Consider the following 17133-nt stretch of genomic DNA (forward strand, 5'->3'; position numbering starts at 1 on the left):
GTTAAGTTAGACTGAGGCCACGTTAAATTGGTTAGATAGCTTTGGTGGGAGCTTTGTGGTAGCTATGTACTATTATGAGCTAGCAAGACTAAAACCTGAAGAAAGACTTTTTAGTATTTGATTTAGAGAATTGTGTGGTGAAGAGCAGGGGCTGGAGCTGCTCTTTAAGTCTAGGGATTCAGCTATATAATAAATCTAGAGCTCCATAACCGTTATACGTATACCCTGCATGTGAACTTTGTACTCAATCTTTTTCCCCCTTTCCCTTACTTTCAGATCAATAGTGGGACGCAGGTTTTTTTTTATAATAGGAACTTTGTATCTGTACCGCTGTATTACTATGTACGTTACCACCTTACCTGTGCCTGGAATGCATTTTCAGTGTGCGCCAAAGGTAAGAAAGAGCCTTTGCTCCCTAATTCTTGCCTTAAGTCTCTGCCTGAGTCCTTATGACTCATTAGAGCAAATAGAGGATAATGTTCCAGGTATGATTAAATAAGACAAATTACTTTCAGCTGATGTCTTCAGAAACATAGATAGCGATAAACCAAGTTTTAAAGTTGTGTGATACAGAAAGAGCCTCCAGCCATTGCTGCAGTTAAGTTGCTTTAAAGGAGAGTACCTATGTTGAAATAGTGCTGCTACCAATTGGTAAACTTGCTTCTGAGGCTCAAGCTAATCACTCTAATAGTGCAGCAATATTTTTTTGTACATGGTGGGATACCTAAGGTCAATATTGTAATTCATAGGGTCATACACAAGCTTGTGTTGCAGTATCCTTTTAAAAACCCACAATGTTATCATGTGCTTTGTCCTGTTTCTCACACTATTTTGTCAAGAGCTGTTGCAATACCTGAAGTCAGCTGCCTGTCCCTGCTTCCAGCCTGCAAAATTCTTTCACATTGGGACAACTTAGGAACATAGTGGATGAACTACTTTTCTTATGATTCAGTATCTATTTGAAAAAGCTTTATTTACGTACCATTATTGTAAAGACTCAACTGTTTTGTTCTAGTAGCTTGGGGAATGACTTTGTGTATTGAGGAACGGGAAGGGGTAAGCAAAGGAAACATTAAATGTCTCTGCTGAAATGCATTTTGCTAGCATTAAAACAGGATGATTTACTTGAATTCTGGAAAAACTTGATAGTTGTTCTGGATTTTTTTTTCCTATGTGAATATTTTTCTGATTATGAAAAACTCAGTTATCCCTTTATCTTGTTTTGTTTTGTTTTGCTTTTTCCCCCAGAGTTAATCTTTAAACAGCTAGGTGAAACTAAGTGTTTGCCTAGTATCTATGAGAAATCAAAAGCAGATCCTAATGCACGTTTAAAAAAATAAATCCTCTAATTCTGAGTAAGTCCTGACTGAGTTTGTAACCACATCTAGAATTAAGTGAGTTTGAGGTTTTCATCCTGAACAGAATAGCAGAAGCAGTATGCAAGGTTGTACTGTATTGGAACCGGTTTTGAATGGGTTTTATCCATTCTGTCAATGGCTATCATGAGATACCTGACCTTACAAATTCTTAACATTTACCTTTCCAGTATATTCTGCATCTCATTCTGATACAATGCATATTTTAAAATAGCCTGGGAAAGCATAGACAGAATGCCAGTGTTATCAAGCTGATCTTTAGCACCTGTCAACTTTGATGTGCGTGCTTATTTGTTTAAGAATATGTGAAAAAAGCCAAAGAAAACAAAGATAATTTGTGTCCTTTTTCTCCCTGTCTCCCTGAATTCACGTATGTTTGGGCAAGAAGTTTACTCAAGTCACTTATGGTGTATCTTAATTTTTTTTTTTGTACTTGTTTTCCTGGTGTTCTAGTTGAATGGAGATTCTCAGGCAAAGGTTCAGAGGATCCTGCGACTGATTTCTGGTGGTGGTCTGTCCATAACTGGATCACACATCCTATGCGGAGACTTCCTGTTTAGTGGTCACACTGTGGTATTAACACTGATCTACCTGTTCATCAAAGAGTGTAAGTGATGGTATTTCAATGCGCTTTTCTTGTTCAAATCTGCTGTACTGAGAAAACACATGATAAAAGCGCATATAAATACTGCGGCCCTCCAAAAGTTACTGCTCAGCTGTACGCAGACTGTATGGGTTTGAAATACAAAATATGACTTTGCTGAGTGAAAACAGAATGCAGGTGTAGTAAAAGTGGTATGGCCTTTAATTAGGGGCTTATCTGACTAGACATGTCTCTTCTGTCTTTATATGGAGTGTTTACTGGGTGATTGAAGCAAGCTAGCTTTTCATTATTCGTTGACAGGTTATTCAAATTTTGGGTAAAAAATACTGTAGTTAATTATGCAGATTGGCTCTGTGCAGGTTGGCTGATACACCTTAGATGTTAAGGAATTTTTGTGGCTTGAGCACAGCGCCATTGCACGCTTGTACTACATCCAGAAGCAACGTTATTTCTTTTAAGTGTGCTGTACATAATTTACTCCAAACAATGGGAAGTTGATTCATGCTCCTTGGATGTCTTCTGCTAGTGTCCTACTTATGCCTCTTAAAGTTGATAAGAATTTGTCAAGCACACAGAAGATGTAGTTGGGGCTATGGTTTCCCCCTTTGCTTTACATTGCTATGGGGCATGGGAGGAAAATCTGTCTGTGCTGCACACACAGCATTGCTTGAAGCTTTGGAGAACTGAGCACCAACTTCTAAATCTGATATAGGGTAAGCAATGCTTCTACCCTGGCAACTTGGCCGCTCACGAATGTGTAGTGGGGAAGTTCCCTTTCCAGTTCACATGTTTGGAATTGGAATCTTCTCTCCTACTGTTGTGTCCCAAACTATGCAAATGGCTGCCGGGAATGTGTAATTCTCACTGAAACAAAAATAAGACTAGCCAGCATCACTTGAATGCCTTCCTTTTATTAAAATGTTGAGGGAAGGAAGTGTTGCAGTGCTACATTCTGCCTTAAACAAAAAAAAAAAAATATATAAAAATGCCTGTTTAATATGACAGACTTCAAATCTGTGGATGCGAGACACTCTTCTTCAAACAGTGATTTAAGATGCTGATTATAGTCTGCTGTTTCTTAGGCCTAGGTCCTTCGTGTAAAGTGAACGTTACTGGGGGAATGGCATGTGTAACTCATCAAAATTACCAGAACAGTATTAAGAAAATAGTCTAATAGTAGATTTGTTGTTTGCCTTGTTTTGTGTATGTTATTGCAGCTTAATGCTGGTCACATACTCTTTCGTATCTTTAGTACCGGGAAAGATGTAGATAACCCAGTACTTTCAGGGCTGGTATAACTCATGTACTTTCATCATAAGGGGCTGGAGGAATTGTATCCTGCAAATTCTTGTAATAAGCCCTTTGACTGCTGCCTAATTGTTAGGCATATATTTCAGTGGAGTTGTGCTTTATAAATGAGAAAAGCATAGCTTTCCTTTTTCTGCCTCCCATATAATTAGCAAAATGTTATCTGAGGAAGGGCTTAAGCCGTATAATTGCTCTGAATCAGAGGTTGCTTATGGTGTTCTTTTCTGTTCTTTTGGTGCCACATCTTCAGTACAAGATGCATTCTGAGGTTTTTTTGGTTTGTGGGTTTGTTTTTTTTTATTTCTGGCTTAGTGGATTTTTGCTCTGCTCTTGTATTCCTTTCATCGTTTGCTGCTTCTTCACTTCTTCCCCTGCACTCCAGCGTTTTTGGCCCAGAATAGTTATTTACATTTTTAGCCTTGGTATGTCTGTCTTGCTTGGGGCTGTTTCCATCAACTTCTTGAGATGACTTGGCTCCTTTTTTTTTTAATCAGGAGATACAGATTTGCCTGCAATGTTTTGGGGAGAGTTAAGAGAATTTACTGTTTTGACACTTGCACCAAAATTTAAGTCCTCCTACAGTAACTATTTTGCACAGGCGCCTCAAACTACTACTGGGTAGGCTCGTTGAGATCAGTAACTCTTCTGCCAGTATTGTGTGAAAGTAAAGGCTGACCATTGCCCCACAAGGCAAGGGGTGCCAAAACCTCCCACTGTGAGTCAAATGAAGCCTGGAGGCCTGTTAGCCTGTCAGAAGTTATGAATGGTCATTGTGACACCCAAGGCATTTTTTCAATGGGGAAAGAAGGGCAGGGGATCTTTTCCACTGAAGTGGCTTAAATGCATTTTGAAGAATAGCTTCACTCCCATTTGTTAATCTTTAATGAAAGGGTATAAATTCACATACTGTACTTCCCCGTACAGTGTATTCTGTTTTACAGAACAGAGGTTTCATGCAGAGTAGTTAAAACCTAGGAATTAAAATAAGAGTGTATTTTCCTGTTTAATCTGTGATCTCTGCTCAGGTTGTATCAATTCTAGACGTTTTACCTGAGTGTAAGTTTACTTGAGCATAGACTGTAAAAACAGCCCATGTAAAATAATCAAAGTGTATGTCTTGCCTCAATTCTGTCTCTTCCCTTGCACCCCATACCCTAGAAGTGATTTAACTGGAAAATTTACTTAATTTGACTAGAAAATGGGTGATGGTGCTGTCTGTCTCTAACTGCAAGCTCATCTTGGGTTCATTTTACAAAGTAAGAACACCTCAGTAAGTTTGCATAATTCTTTAGTCTTGTTTTCTGTGTCAAAAGAGGGTTCTTGTACCAGTGTGGTATAGATGAGTTACGTTTTAAAATTCAGTAGCCTTAATTAAATAATCTTTTTTATCTTCCCCCTTCCTTTTGTGGATTGCTATAATAATGTATATGGCTTTTTCTGTGTGTTTTTGGTTTTTGTTTTTGTTTTCTTTCCCATCACCTCCCTATTTCACAGATTCACCACGTCATTTCTGGTGGTATCACTTAATCTGCTGGCTAATGAGTGCTGCTGGCATAATTTGTATCCTTGTTGCTCATGAACACTATACCATAGACGTCATCATTGCTTACTATATCACCACACGGCTTTTCTGGTGGTACCACTCAATGGCTAATGAAAAGGTGAGTGGCAAATACCTTTAGAATCAACGTATAGCCTGCATTTGTTAATACCCCTCAAATGGCAAAATTAGTTCTTAATTTCAAAATAAAAATAGACATTCCATATTGAAGTTTAAACAAATTGGACAAGGAGTTTCACTTTACTGTGGTTTAAGTAAATATTTAATGGATTAAGATGTTCTTTTTTGATCTGTGCCTGTTATTAAGTTATTTCAAAATTTTATTTTTTATAAAGTTATTTTTGAAATTCCTGATATTTTGGCTTAAAAACATTTTTTTGAACTTCAAGTTTTTATTGCTGTAGTGGATGTATAGAATAGCCTTTATTTGTCCAAGCTTATGAATAAACAGTAGTTTAGTAATAAAATTTCTGACCAACCTAAATTACCTAGACCATCCTAAAATTCTAGTGACAGTTCTGTAAATGTCACTAGAAGTATGTTGTTCAAAAGGTATCTGCTGCAGTTGTTTCAAGAACCCTTTCAAGTAGGGGCATAGCTCTCAAGCCATTTTAATCTACTTTTCAACTGTTAGTCATCAATGGAAACATGACATGCCTGGAAGGACTCACATTCAAAAAGACCTGAGTGCTTTGTCTCACTAAATTTTGTACAGCAACAAAGCATCCCTTTGTGTTAAAGATGCTCAGTTTGTAGTATGCATTTGGACTATGATGTATATGCTATCTCAATACTCTTTTTTTTTCTAGGCTAAACGCACCTTGTCTTTGCAGAAATGCATGCAAATAGATTGCATTTTTGTAGTTGTCTTGACTGAACATAATTGATTATAATGCTTTAAACTGATTGTCTGTTTCCTTTTCCTCTTTACCTTCTTGTGCCAATATAGACTTTAAAGGTCTCCTCGCAGACGAATTTTCTCTCTCGAGCATGGTGGTATCCAATATTTTATTTCTTTGAGAAGAATGTGCAAGGCTCTGTTCCTTGCAGCTTTTCCTGGCCGATATCTTGGCCTCCCAGCTGCTTCAAATCTTCGTGCAAAAAGTATTCACGGGTTCAGAAGACAGGAGAGGACAATGAAAAATCTACCTGAAGAAAAGAAGGAAAGCATCTGCTCTGGTTTTTTTGTGTTTTTTTGTTTTGTTTGTTTTTTTGTTTTGTTTTTTTTTTTACCAAAAGATTAATGCTGTAACCAAAGTTCTTAAGAGGACTACACTGTAACTGAAGAAGTGGACCAAGCTTCTGTGCAATTGATTGGAAAGACAATTGTAGACACACATATTGCCATTTCATATGTTTTCCTATCATCAGGCTGTACAGACCTATTCTACTCTTCAGTGCTAATAGAATGCACCACTGATGGGATTTTTTTATTAAAGAAAAAAAATGGAGCAGGACTTTGCTTTACTAATGAGATAGAGGTGCCAAAGACCACATTAACACTTTCATTACTAACTATCACTCATCCACAGAAGCACCCAAAAATCTCATCTTCAGAGTTCTGGAGTGCATAAGGGCAAAAACATGCTAAAATGTAAAGGCACGATATCGGCGTATTGAGGTATATAAAAAAAAAAAATAACACAATTGTGGGAAGTGGTTTGTTGCATTTTTCTTGCTAATGAAGGTAAGGCCTTTGCGTGACTGGTACAGCTGGAAGCAAGTCTTGACTTTTTTACGGTCTGTGGGTATGAATATCTCATGACCCTAAAATACTACTTACCGCCGTTATCTCTCATATATTCTACTATATACCAATTTTTACATTTTTACTAGTAATTTTATATTTAAACTGTTGTGCTACCTGATGACTTTGCAAATTAGGAATAGCTGCTAACATCAGAGCTCAAGGAGCCTAAAATTTTATTTTTAAAGAAGGACACAGTTTCAAAGTCTAAATCTTTAACTGCAGTTTAGCCTTGTGTATATAGCTATGCAGTGCCTATTGGTGTATGTACATGCATATACACACAAAAGCACACACTGCTGTGTAGTTAAACACGCATTAAACAAAACTACTTACTGGAAAGAGTGATCATACAGTTCTTAATTCAGGCAAAAGTCCTACAGTTCTCACCTGCTTGAGGAATGCAAGGCCAGGTCCAAAATGGGGCTAGGTTTAAAATAAACTTTTTAATTTTAGTAGCTATCTCTTGCTGAAACTATGTAGCAAGTTTGCTTGGGAGCCATAATTCTGCATTGAATTTCTTTTTTTATCTATTGGCATGTTTCTGTGACTTAACTTAAAAAAAAAAAAAAAGTGCCAAGGTGAATACCTACAACAGTAGCATTTCTTCAATTATTACCTAAAACCATTTCACATTAAATGACGCTCTGGTAGAACTTACATGCAGATTACTTTTTTTTCCCCAGGGTTTCAGTCCAACTGAAATGGCTGTTTAAGCAAGTTGGCTGAGAATGTGGGAAATTACCATGGCAAACACTTAACAAAACCACAGATTAACAGCTACCTGGTTCTTGTTGGTTTTTATTGTTTTGTATTGTTGGGAAAGCAAAGTAGAAAATTAGCATACCATGTTTAACCATTTATGTTCTGTATTAATTTCTGCAGTTAACTCAATTTTATTTTCAAATCTTCAGTAAAACCTGATAGCAAAGATAAAACTACATTAAGTGTTGAAGTGATACTAATATAAAGGAAATGCTGCTTATTTTAAGAATGTCTTGAACGGAGTGACAAGTGTGAACACAGTTTAAATAATGAAAACTTGTTTTTTAAAAAGTCCGGTATAAAATGCAATACAGACTATTCAAATACGATTTTTTTTTAGTTAAGGGGATCAATTGCTATGAGTTGTACATGAGAATATTATTAATGTGCATTTCAAATATTTTTGTGCATTATCAAAGTAATACAATAAACAATGTTCCTTACAATACATCCTTGGTAAAACTTAGCTAAGAAAGAAATTCTGCTGATGTTTGGTTTTGTTATTTAAAATAAGCTTCTTAAAATCTTATAACATGGCCCTGGAAGTTGTGTGTGTATGGGCATACCTATGTTTTCATTTGCTTTCTCCTGGCAGACCTTGAGCAGCTAAAAAGCCAGTATCAAAACATTTATAAGAAAGTCCTTTTTCTGTATCATATAAATGAATCTGTTCAATGTCAGTCTGTAAATCTCCCAAGGTCCTTGTTATATCAATACTACTTCGTAGAGCATAATATTTTTTTTTTAAGCTGAATTCTAAGCTTTGTGATATCTTAAATACTACAAGTGGCTTAACATGACTGTAATACTATCTTTTAGAAATTGTGAATGAATTTCATTAGTGGTAACCATGCCTTGAAAATAACATGATGAAAAGCATTCCAGTAAGGAGCTTAAACAGTGGTTTTCATCTGGTGGCTGAATAATAGTCTTTGATAGTCTAGATAGCTAATTGTCTGCATAACCACCACCATGTCTCAGTGGGATTTCTGTAATATATCTGCAAAGTAGAATTTCTTCATGCAGGATGAGGTGTTCGGCTTTTTTACACTTATTCCTCTTTCCGGAAGGAAAAAATATGAAAGTGATGAAATAGAACTAAGTAAAGATTACGCTTTTGTTGGGCAGTGTGAGCTTTCATTCTACTGAATTTGATAAACTTCTATTGTAATACAAAAGGAAAGTTTAAATGGCAGCCCTAGCTCAAAATACTTGATTCCTGTTCTGAGTCGGCCCTCCCTTAAGTGCTTAAATTTTCTCCATTGTATCAAAGCCCTCAAAATGGGGGGGGGGGGGTGGGGGTGTATGTGTGTGTGTTTAATTAGCAGAAAACCCTACTTCTCTGATCTCAATAGGTTTAAATTGCTTTTGCAAACTTGGGTGGTACAGATGTATTTGAAGACTCCTTAGGCCTATATGTAAGGTGATGAAATGGGGTAAGTAATGGAATATGCTAGTGCTTACTGCTGTAGTAGTTAATTCAATACAAACCACAGCTGGTACCTAAAAATTATTACTTTTAAGAACTGAGTGATCATTGTATATAGATACTATGAAACTGAAAACATGGTTTCATCCTAAGAAGAAAAAGGGTTGCAGTGGGTAAAAAGAACAGGAGAAACTTAGACTTCACCTAATGTACTGATCGCTTGATTGTAGGCTTATTTGGGCTGTATATGCCCAATGTTTTGCAGTATGTCATTGTAATTTTTTCCTGGAGTTAAAATAATCTTTCTTACAGAAGACACATGAGCTGCACCTGTACTGTGACGATAAATAAAATGCTCCTTCTCTCTACTGAAGAGCATTTACATGTTGAACTTCTCAGACGCTTAAAAAAAAAGGCACTACACTTGTACACCTGGCGTATCAGTACAACTCAGATACTGTTGGGTGCTTTGTTTTTATGAAACAAGCTTTCTTAAATGCCTAGCCTAAATTTAAACCTGGATTTAAAAGGTTAACTTGAGCATTTAAAGAAATGTGCTTCTATGCGGTCATGCTACAGATGCTTAATTCCAATGCCAGAAATGATTAACATATACCTGGAGCCACTGTAAATTGACATTTTTATGGTACATGCTTAGCACTCCCATGTGGATGTAAATGGTATTAAATGTTAATTATTCTTCACTGCTGTTTTCTTGGAAAGATAGCTACCGGTGGGGTAGTAGCAACATTTAGCACACCTCTTTTTGCTATGAACTCTAGTATGGGATTTGCTTCCCTCCTTAAAAAAAAAAAAAAAAGGGTGGGAGAGAAGGAAGGAAAAAAACCAACCAAGACTGTATTTATATGTTCAGATAGCTACCTTCATGTAATAGAGAAATAAAGCTCAGTAACAGAGACAGAACTGGGAAGTATTTTAAGAGATGAGAGAGAATTCTCTTAATCGGATTATTGCAAATCCACTTATCTGTATCTTAAATCAGAATCTGTTCAAACTCTGGCCTTCTCCCATCAGTAGTATCTGGCTAGACAATTTATCCTAAAGCTGTTTGGTACTAACCCAAATTTTTTTTTTCTCATTTCGGTAGATATGAAGTATGATTTACAGTTCTAGAGACCAGATCCATTAACTTCAGTGCAAAGTGAAGTCTTTCCATTTACTTTAAATGAACTTTCCCAGAGCTTTTTTTTTTTAAGTTAAAAAAAAAAAAAAATTAAAGATTCATGGGGTAATTTTAAAAACATGTCCAATCTATTGGATGTACTGGAACCGTTTTTCCTTACTGGCAGACTTAACAGCTCTGTTGTCATCTTTATTTTTATAATACATGTGTTTTAGACTTACCCAGAAGTCTTCCATAGGCACACAAAATTAGAGTGATACTGTAAGATTGAACACTTCTGAATTTAAGTGTTCTGTACCAGGCATTGTAAAATCAATGTCTTAAACTCAGTTACTGAAAAAGGGGTCTTAAAAATAAATACTTCTGTTGGACACCATTCAAATGAGTGGTGCTGCTTAAGCGCACGTGAGGAAATATCCTAGTGTGCCACTGGAGTAATTTTGGTTATCAGTTAGCCTTCATATGCTACTTTATGATGCTTCCCAGTCTCTGGAAAAAAAAAATTTTGCTGAGAAACTGAGAACGAAGACAAAGGCTTTTGTTCTAGTATTTACAAGAAAAAGGAAGGAAGATGAAAACATTGAAGTAGATGGTGATCATATATTGCTTTTTACATGAAATTGAGGTACAACTACACCCACCTTCTAAGTAATGTAGAATTAAGCTGTTTATGTGTAATAGTGCTGCAAAAAAACCTGTAAGGAAACAGGCAGTGTTAAGCACTTCATTCTACAATACAGATGCATCTGTGGACGGTGCTGGTTCTCATCCATAACTTACAATATAAAAATAAAACCCAACTCAGTGAGAGATGCTTGGAGATTGTAAAATATTTAAATATGGTTAGCAAATTTGCATAAGCTGTTCCTCCAAGCTGTCACTAATAGTTTCTAAAACAAGAAGTCCTGCAATGCTTAAAACATACTCAAGCTTTTTCTAGTTGGCTCAAGTTTCCATGGATTATAACCATTTGATTAAGTCTTATTAACCTAGAAAGCAGCACATAAGAACTCCAGGCTAGGTACAGATAACTTAAATATTGTAGGAAAAAGTTCTAGTTCTGAACTCATCTCTTATTTCAGTAGATAATTGTTTCTAACAAAACACTTAACGTCTGAATGATGTTTTAAGATGAAGTAACAATATTGTGCAGTCTCTAGTGTGTATCTAAAATACTGGTGTTGAGGACACCTTCTTTCCTGGTGAAGATTAATGCTTAAAAATTCAGGAAGATTTGACTCATTTTCAATGAAAATATTTTAATTCCTAAGGACTTGGAGTTTAGCAAATACTATGAGAAGTTTGTTTTCTGTGGCTGTTTGCTGTGGGCTAACCTTTAACTTAAAGATGTAACCCAGGCAGGGCAAACCAGCTCTTGCTGGAAGAAGCCGTTTGTGGCTTTTTGACTTAAAATTACATTGGCTGCATGCTACAGGCAGTCTTATCCATGCTGTAGTAGAAAAAAGATGCTGTATTATACCATTATATTTAGTGTTTGCTCTTTTTCAAATGATTCTGTATTGGTTGGCCCACTTCCCCTAGATGAGGAGTGAGTGTTTTTGTCCTTTACTTATATGGTTAGTCGTAACTGGTTTTAGTTCTGGTAAATGTCAATGGAAAAAATGTAGATCCATTGTATACAGTGCCTGTGGTATTTTTAAAGTCTCTACGCGTGGGTTTCTTCTAGCAGAAATACTCTTCTTTCAAGCTATGCCTATTTAATATTAATTTCAGCTCTTGTATTTGCCCTGTGCATAATAAGGTCTTTAGGAGGTTAGCATTTGTGAAACTGCGAAGACTTATTACAGAAGAATCTCCTTTGTGCCAATTGAGATTAATTTGTACAAAATAACTTTGCTGAAATGTGTTTGAAGGTGACTTTTGCCTTTTTCTTTTTTATTTTTTTTATTTTTTTTTTTATTAAAAGGTGGTCAGAAACTAGTCTGAAGTAAAGGCATCTTGAGCAGTTGGGGACCCAGGCACCATGCAGGCACGTGCATGCGGAGAGGGGTCTCTGCAGCATATGCAATATTGGATGCAGTACACAGACTTCTCTGGGAAGATAAACGGGGTTGTACACGCGCGGTGGGCTGTGAGCCATCTTCGCGTGTCCTTTTGAGCACCTTTCAGACTGAGGGCATAGTACCAAAGGTGGCAATAGCTAAAAAGCGTAGTAAAGATCACTTCCAACCAGAAAACTATTGAAAGGGGCTGAAAAGGCAGACCACTGTAAAACCAGTCATCAGAGAGCCGTGTTCTAATGCAATGGAGTATATTATCTAGTGCTACTTCAAGCCTGTGAGTTGCATTTAAAATTAGTGGGTCTCTTTTCTTTTTCAATTATTACTATTATTAATTTTATTTTTTTAATTAGAGATGGCAGGAGTGCTGAGAATATAAAGAGGGAACTTATCTCCCTGCTTGCTTTTACCTCTACCAGTGAAGGGTTTGTATATGGACCTTAAACAATATTGCTGAACTCCAGCCGCTCTTCCATTTTGAGTAATTTGTTATCAGTGCTTTGTTACTTCTGTAAAAACTGGTTTTGCATTCCACTTTTTTCATAGTTTGTTGCCACTCAAAATGCTGCTTACACTTTAGCCTAGGCTGCTTTGGGTTCCTGTCTTACTTTATCCGCTTCTGTTAACTGCCTTTTCTAAATGGCTCAATACAGAAGAGCAGGATTTACATTTGGGAAGGCTCCAAAATTAACACTAAAGCCAAAAGGTATTCTCGTCAGACACATCTTTGCACACTTTGAAACTTGAAATTATTTTGAAGTACAAAACCTAACATCCTAGGGCCTACTTTTTATCTCGGGAATCAATTCTTGCTCTTTAAATGTTTAGTACATTCATTTGTGTTTATTTTCCTGATTCAGGAGAGCATATATGAAATGTGAAAAACATAAATTCTGGGTGTTTTATGAGGTCAGGGTCACAGCAAGGAACCTGAAAGCAAAAGAGGAAATACTGGTTTTATGGCTGCGGTTCTTGTGTTTTCCATATGACTTTGAGGAGCACTCTAAAGACTTCTGTAAAAACAATACAGGTTGTCACTTTTAACTGCAGCATGGCTTCAGCCTCATTGGCCGACAGCTTTCTTGCGTGATTTCTCCTAGGTTGAAGCCGTAGCTCTGTACGTTAATTGGAGCTATGTATCCAAACTGTGAAAAACTAGGCAAGAAAAGCCATTGGGTACTGAGGAACCCTAGATGGTAATAAGGAGTGCTGTAATGCTCGCGTGATAAGGAGCTAATATATGGCCTTTTTTTTTTTTATAGCTTTAGGGTCCAGTTCTGCAAACACTGTACGGCATAACACTGCAATAACAAATGATGCTACTTAAGAGACCTTTTGTGCTATCGTTTCTACTAATGTTTGTAAACTGGGCCTTATTTATATATATAAATTGTTTATAATTAGCAAGAGTTGGCTTTTATGTTGCAAAACTTTCTGGATGACACTTTCTAGCACGTCAGCTATTTTGGTTAAGTGGATGACAACTGAGTGTTGTGGTTTGCTGTATCCATGAGATACTAGAGTTGTGATTTGTAAGATGTTGCAATCTGTTATTCACTGTGTTTAAAAAAAAAAAACAAAAACACCCCCCCTAAAAAACCCTATTGCACTAGCTGTACTTAAAAAAAAAAAAAAAAAAAAAAAAAAAGCAATAATGTGAGCATCTTGTAGCTTTTATCTCCAAAGGTGCTATCCATCATGATCACTTACACTGTTGACCATGAATTTGGTAAAAACACGTTAAAGAAATTGTCCTGTGTGGTTTACTCAGCACATACAAGTTGAAACTTTTTATGGTCAGCCTGTGTACTAACAAATGCAATACTTTTGTTGGACTATTTACGTGACCACACGCATCTTTAAAAATCAGAAACCTATGTTCGTTTATGGTGCTAATGATCTCTTAAAAATTATCAAGAGCTGGTATTCTCTTCTTACCCATGAACATTGAGGAAAGCTGTTGTGACACCTTTTCAATAAAGCAAAATTTCTCTACATTTTAAGCTTGTTCCAAATGCTTTTTATATAAATATGACCCTTTTCTATTTCTGTTTTATATAAAAACTGCAAAATGTTATAGTAAGTATTTTTAATGCAGGAAAACATTACAAGTGTATATGGGTCTAGACTACAGGTCCAAGATGAACTTTTCATGCATGCTTAGGATAGCTAATCTTCTGAAACTTGGTCTAAAATGTAAGAATTGTATTGGGTAGGGTTAAGGCATAGGCTAATAGTTAAAAATTCTCTGGCTTCATCATCATTGTTGAAGCCTTGGAGACAGAGAGAGAGGCGGTGAAATGGACAAAACTGTATTAGGAGAGCACTGATTATGCAGCGTACATCCATCTTTTGCTGAAACTTTGAAAAACAAATTGTGAAGGAACAAGACCACATAACAATATCTAAAGAACAGAAGTGAAACTTGACATAATTATCAAGGCAATTCATAGTAGGACATTAGAAAAACACATGAAAGAGCCTTAAATTAGGATTGTTTAGATTGTGGAACAGCAAAGTAATGTTCTAACTTGTTTTAAATCTTCACAAGCAACCTTCTCTTAAGATGAAAAACTATCTTGTGCCTTCCCTTGCAGAAGATATTGTTGCTTCCCTTCTTCCCCTGCCCTTTGGTTATGATTTTACGTTGTGTATAATGAAGGACAATGCACTTCCAAATCTTTTCAAGAAGCATCTCTGGGCAGCAGTACCGACATTTGCTCTCCATGGAGAATACAAAGCCTTTAATTCTTGTTAAAGGCCCCTTACTTCTCAACTTGCAGTTGTAAAAGTGTCTGCCTGTAACACATTTGGAAATCCTATTCTAGTCAACTCTGAAATAAGTATGGCGCTCTTAACTGATACGGACACGTGAACGTGCAGAGCGGGTGGCACGTCCAGGCACCGCAGGGTGCACGTACAAGGGTACAGTTCCGAACACTGCCGCACGCTTCCTCTGTGCTACAGCAGTCCACCCTGAGGTTTTGGTCACTAAACAGCTAGCTTTCATATACTGCAATAAGTTCTCTTGAATCACTTGCACCTAGTACTTCAAGAAAGAAACGGGCTTCTCTAAGATCTACTTTATGGAACTTCCGTGTGCATGCAAAGAATATTCCAGGTCTAGAGTAACTTCATTTAAAGCGGAAACAAACCCACCGTCGAGGATAAAAACAGGGCTGGCTGGGTTTTTTGTTGAGTGAAGATGGACAGTCTAGTAAGAATAGGCTGTATTGTGTCTTGCTACTTCTCTCAGCGCTTGCTTTAATAGTAGGACACTTGGAAGAGCCGAAGATAGAACAAAGTCATCCAGTTCCAAACTTTACATTTAGAACAACAGTTCTAAGGCACATTGAAATATAACTTTCCTATCTTTTAATTACTAGATGCTTCTGAGAAAACTAGTTGTCTTTTAATTTACCAAAAAAGTGCAATATTTACAGAAATACTGAGATAAATAGCTGCATGTTTAAATGCCCTGCAAAAATGAAACCTTTGTGAGCATGTGACACACACTTAACTGAGAGCAGATTTTCAGCATTAGCATCTGCTGTGCGTTACAGAAACACGTTTGTCAGTGCACTAGTCTAAAGTCAGAGCTTTCAAATATTTTCAATATTCTTTTGACAAGGAGAGTGTTTTTTTTGTGAATAAAGTGCCTGTGGAAATAAAAATCCAAAAGTTGCCTGCAAGCTTAAATAAAGCATAGAAAAACACAGCCCATACTTGAAGAGAATGGGTGCTAGCTCAACAACTGTATCGAGTGACTGGCCAACAGTCATAGGTGTTGGTAGGATTCAAAGGCTAAGATAAAGTTCGAGAAAGGAATATTATATTGCTTTTGAGAGTTTACTGTGTTAATTAAATTTCCAATGTTTCTGCTTGGGCCTTAACTCTGTAACTTGGTTATCTTTGAAGAAAAATGAGTTAATTTGGACTTTTTTTTTTTTTTTTTAAACACTCATTTTAATGAGTCTTTGGTGGGGTTTTGTATTTGCTTGTTATATGGAGGTTTTCTTACCTGTTAAAAGTAGAGTCACCAAATGCTTTGATTGCTCAATTTAGGGCAAAACAGCTTGAGGAGTGGTTTTTCCTTAAGTGCAGAATTAAATGGGGGTGGTTTTTATTACACTGATACTAGAACTGAGGAGGAATGACTTCCAAGGAAAGCATTATAGTGCTAAAACTTGCATATGTATTATCTGGGGTATGCAGGATATTAGTAAAGTATTTGGTTATATTTTGCTGTTAATTTTATGCTTTAAAAAGAGGCTATTTGGTTCTAATTTTAATTGGAAAAACTGACTTTAATGTTGCAACAACTTGTTATTTTTAAGTAGAAACATCCATTTAATAGTACTTCAGAGCAAAGTTTACATTTGATCAGTAAATTCATGTAAAACTATGAAAATAGTCTCATTTTTACCAAAATTAACATGAAATTTAATCTCTGGGCAACCTAGAATTGGCCATATGCTGCTGAAACCAATCTTTCAACTGCATATGGAGGCAAGGAGAGAATTTCTTTATCTAGTGCTACTTCTCAGCTAGACTGAGAAGGAAGTAAGGCAAAATTACTCTTCTATAAAGAAAATAGGCAAAGCCAGTAATGTGTTTCAGCTGTGCTGAATAGCTTAGCTTCTTATTTTCAGACTGCAGAACTTAAACTTTCCTTCAGACTCAGATCTTAAATTTTTTGGAACAGATAAAGATTTGCCTGGTTTTTCTGTATTTTTCTAATAGATGCATTTTATTTGTGTACATTGTAATTAACCACTGAATTTCTGCCAAATACGGACAAAAAAATAAGCCGCATTCTGTTCTGCCAATTTAAATCTGTGACCTTAGTTTTTCTACTTTGTTTCATCCATGGCTAGTAAAATATCAATTTGCTGTTTATGCTAGATTAAAGAGAGATTGTATCCAGTTGCCTTAATTGCTTGGTGGAAAACTGACCTTGATCATTTGAAGCTTTATGTATTTCTAAAATTCCTGTAACTTCTGTATGATTGCAATAAAACTTTTTTAATATAGTCCAGCCACTATTTTAAGAGCCGCTTGTCACTATCTTTACTGAATGTTCAACTATTTAAAAAACAAAAACAAAAACAAAAAAAACCCACAAAAAAAACAAACAAAAAAAAACCCCAAAACCAAAAAAACCCCAACAAACACACA

General features: G+C 36.3%; 1 protein-coding gene across 5 annotated transcripts in view; it reads left to right on the forward strand.

Annotated features, from left to right (window-relative positions):
* Window positions 1–7534, forward strand: part of SGMS2 (sphingomyelin synthase 2) — a 31879-nt gene extending 24345 nt beyond the window's left edge. For all 5 annotated transcript variants that reach the window (XM_087737827.1, XM_087737828.1, XM_087737826.1 and 2 more), the window contains exons 3-6: window positions 277–394; window positions 1830–1983; window positions 4783–4949; window positions 5799–7534. In XM_087737827.1, the coding sequence (XP_087593953.1) occupies window positions 277–394; window positions 1830–1983; window positions 4783–4949; window positions 5799–6002 (643 nt within the window). In that variant the 3' untranslated portion in view covers window positions 6003–7534. The remainder of the gene's footprint in view (window positions 1–276; window positions 395–1829; window positions 1984–4782; window positions 4950–5798) is intronic.
* The last annotated feature ends 9599 nt before the right edge of the window (window positions 7535–17133 follow it).

Source organism: Nipponia nippon, unplaced genomic scaffold (genome assembly GCF_047370975.1).
Source record: "Nipponia nippon isolate SJK-2023a ecotype South Korea unplaced genomic scaffold, ASM4737097v1 scaffold_6, whole genome shotgun sequence".
Classification (NCBI taxonomy): Eukaryota; Metazoa; Chordata; class Aves; order Pelecaniformes; family Threskiornithidae; genus Nipponia; species Nipponia nippon.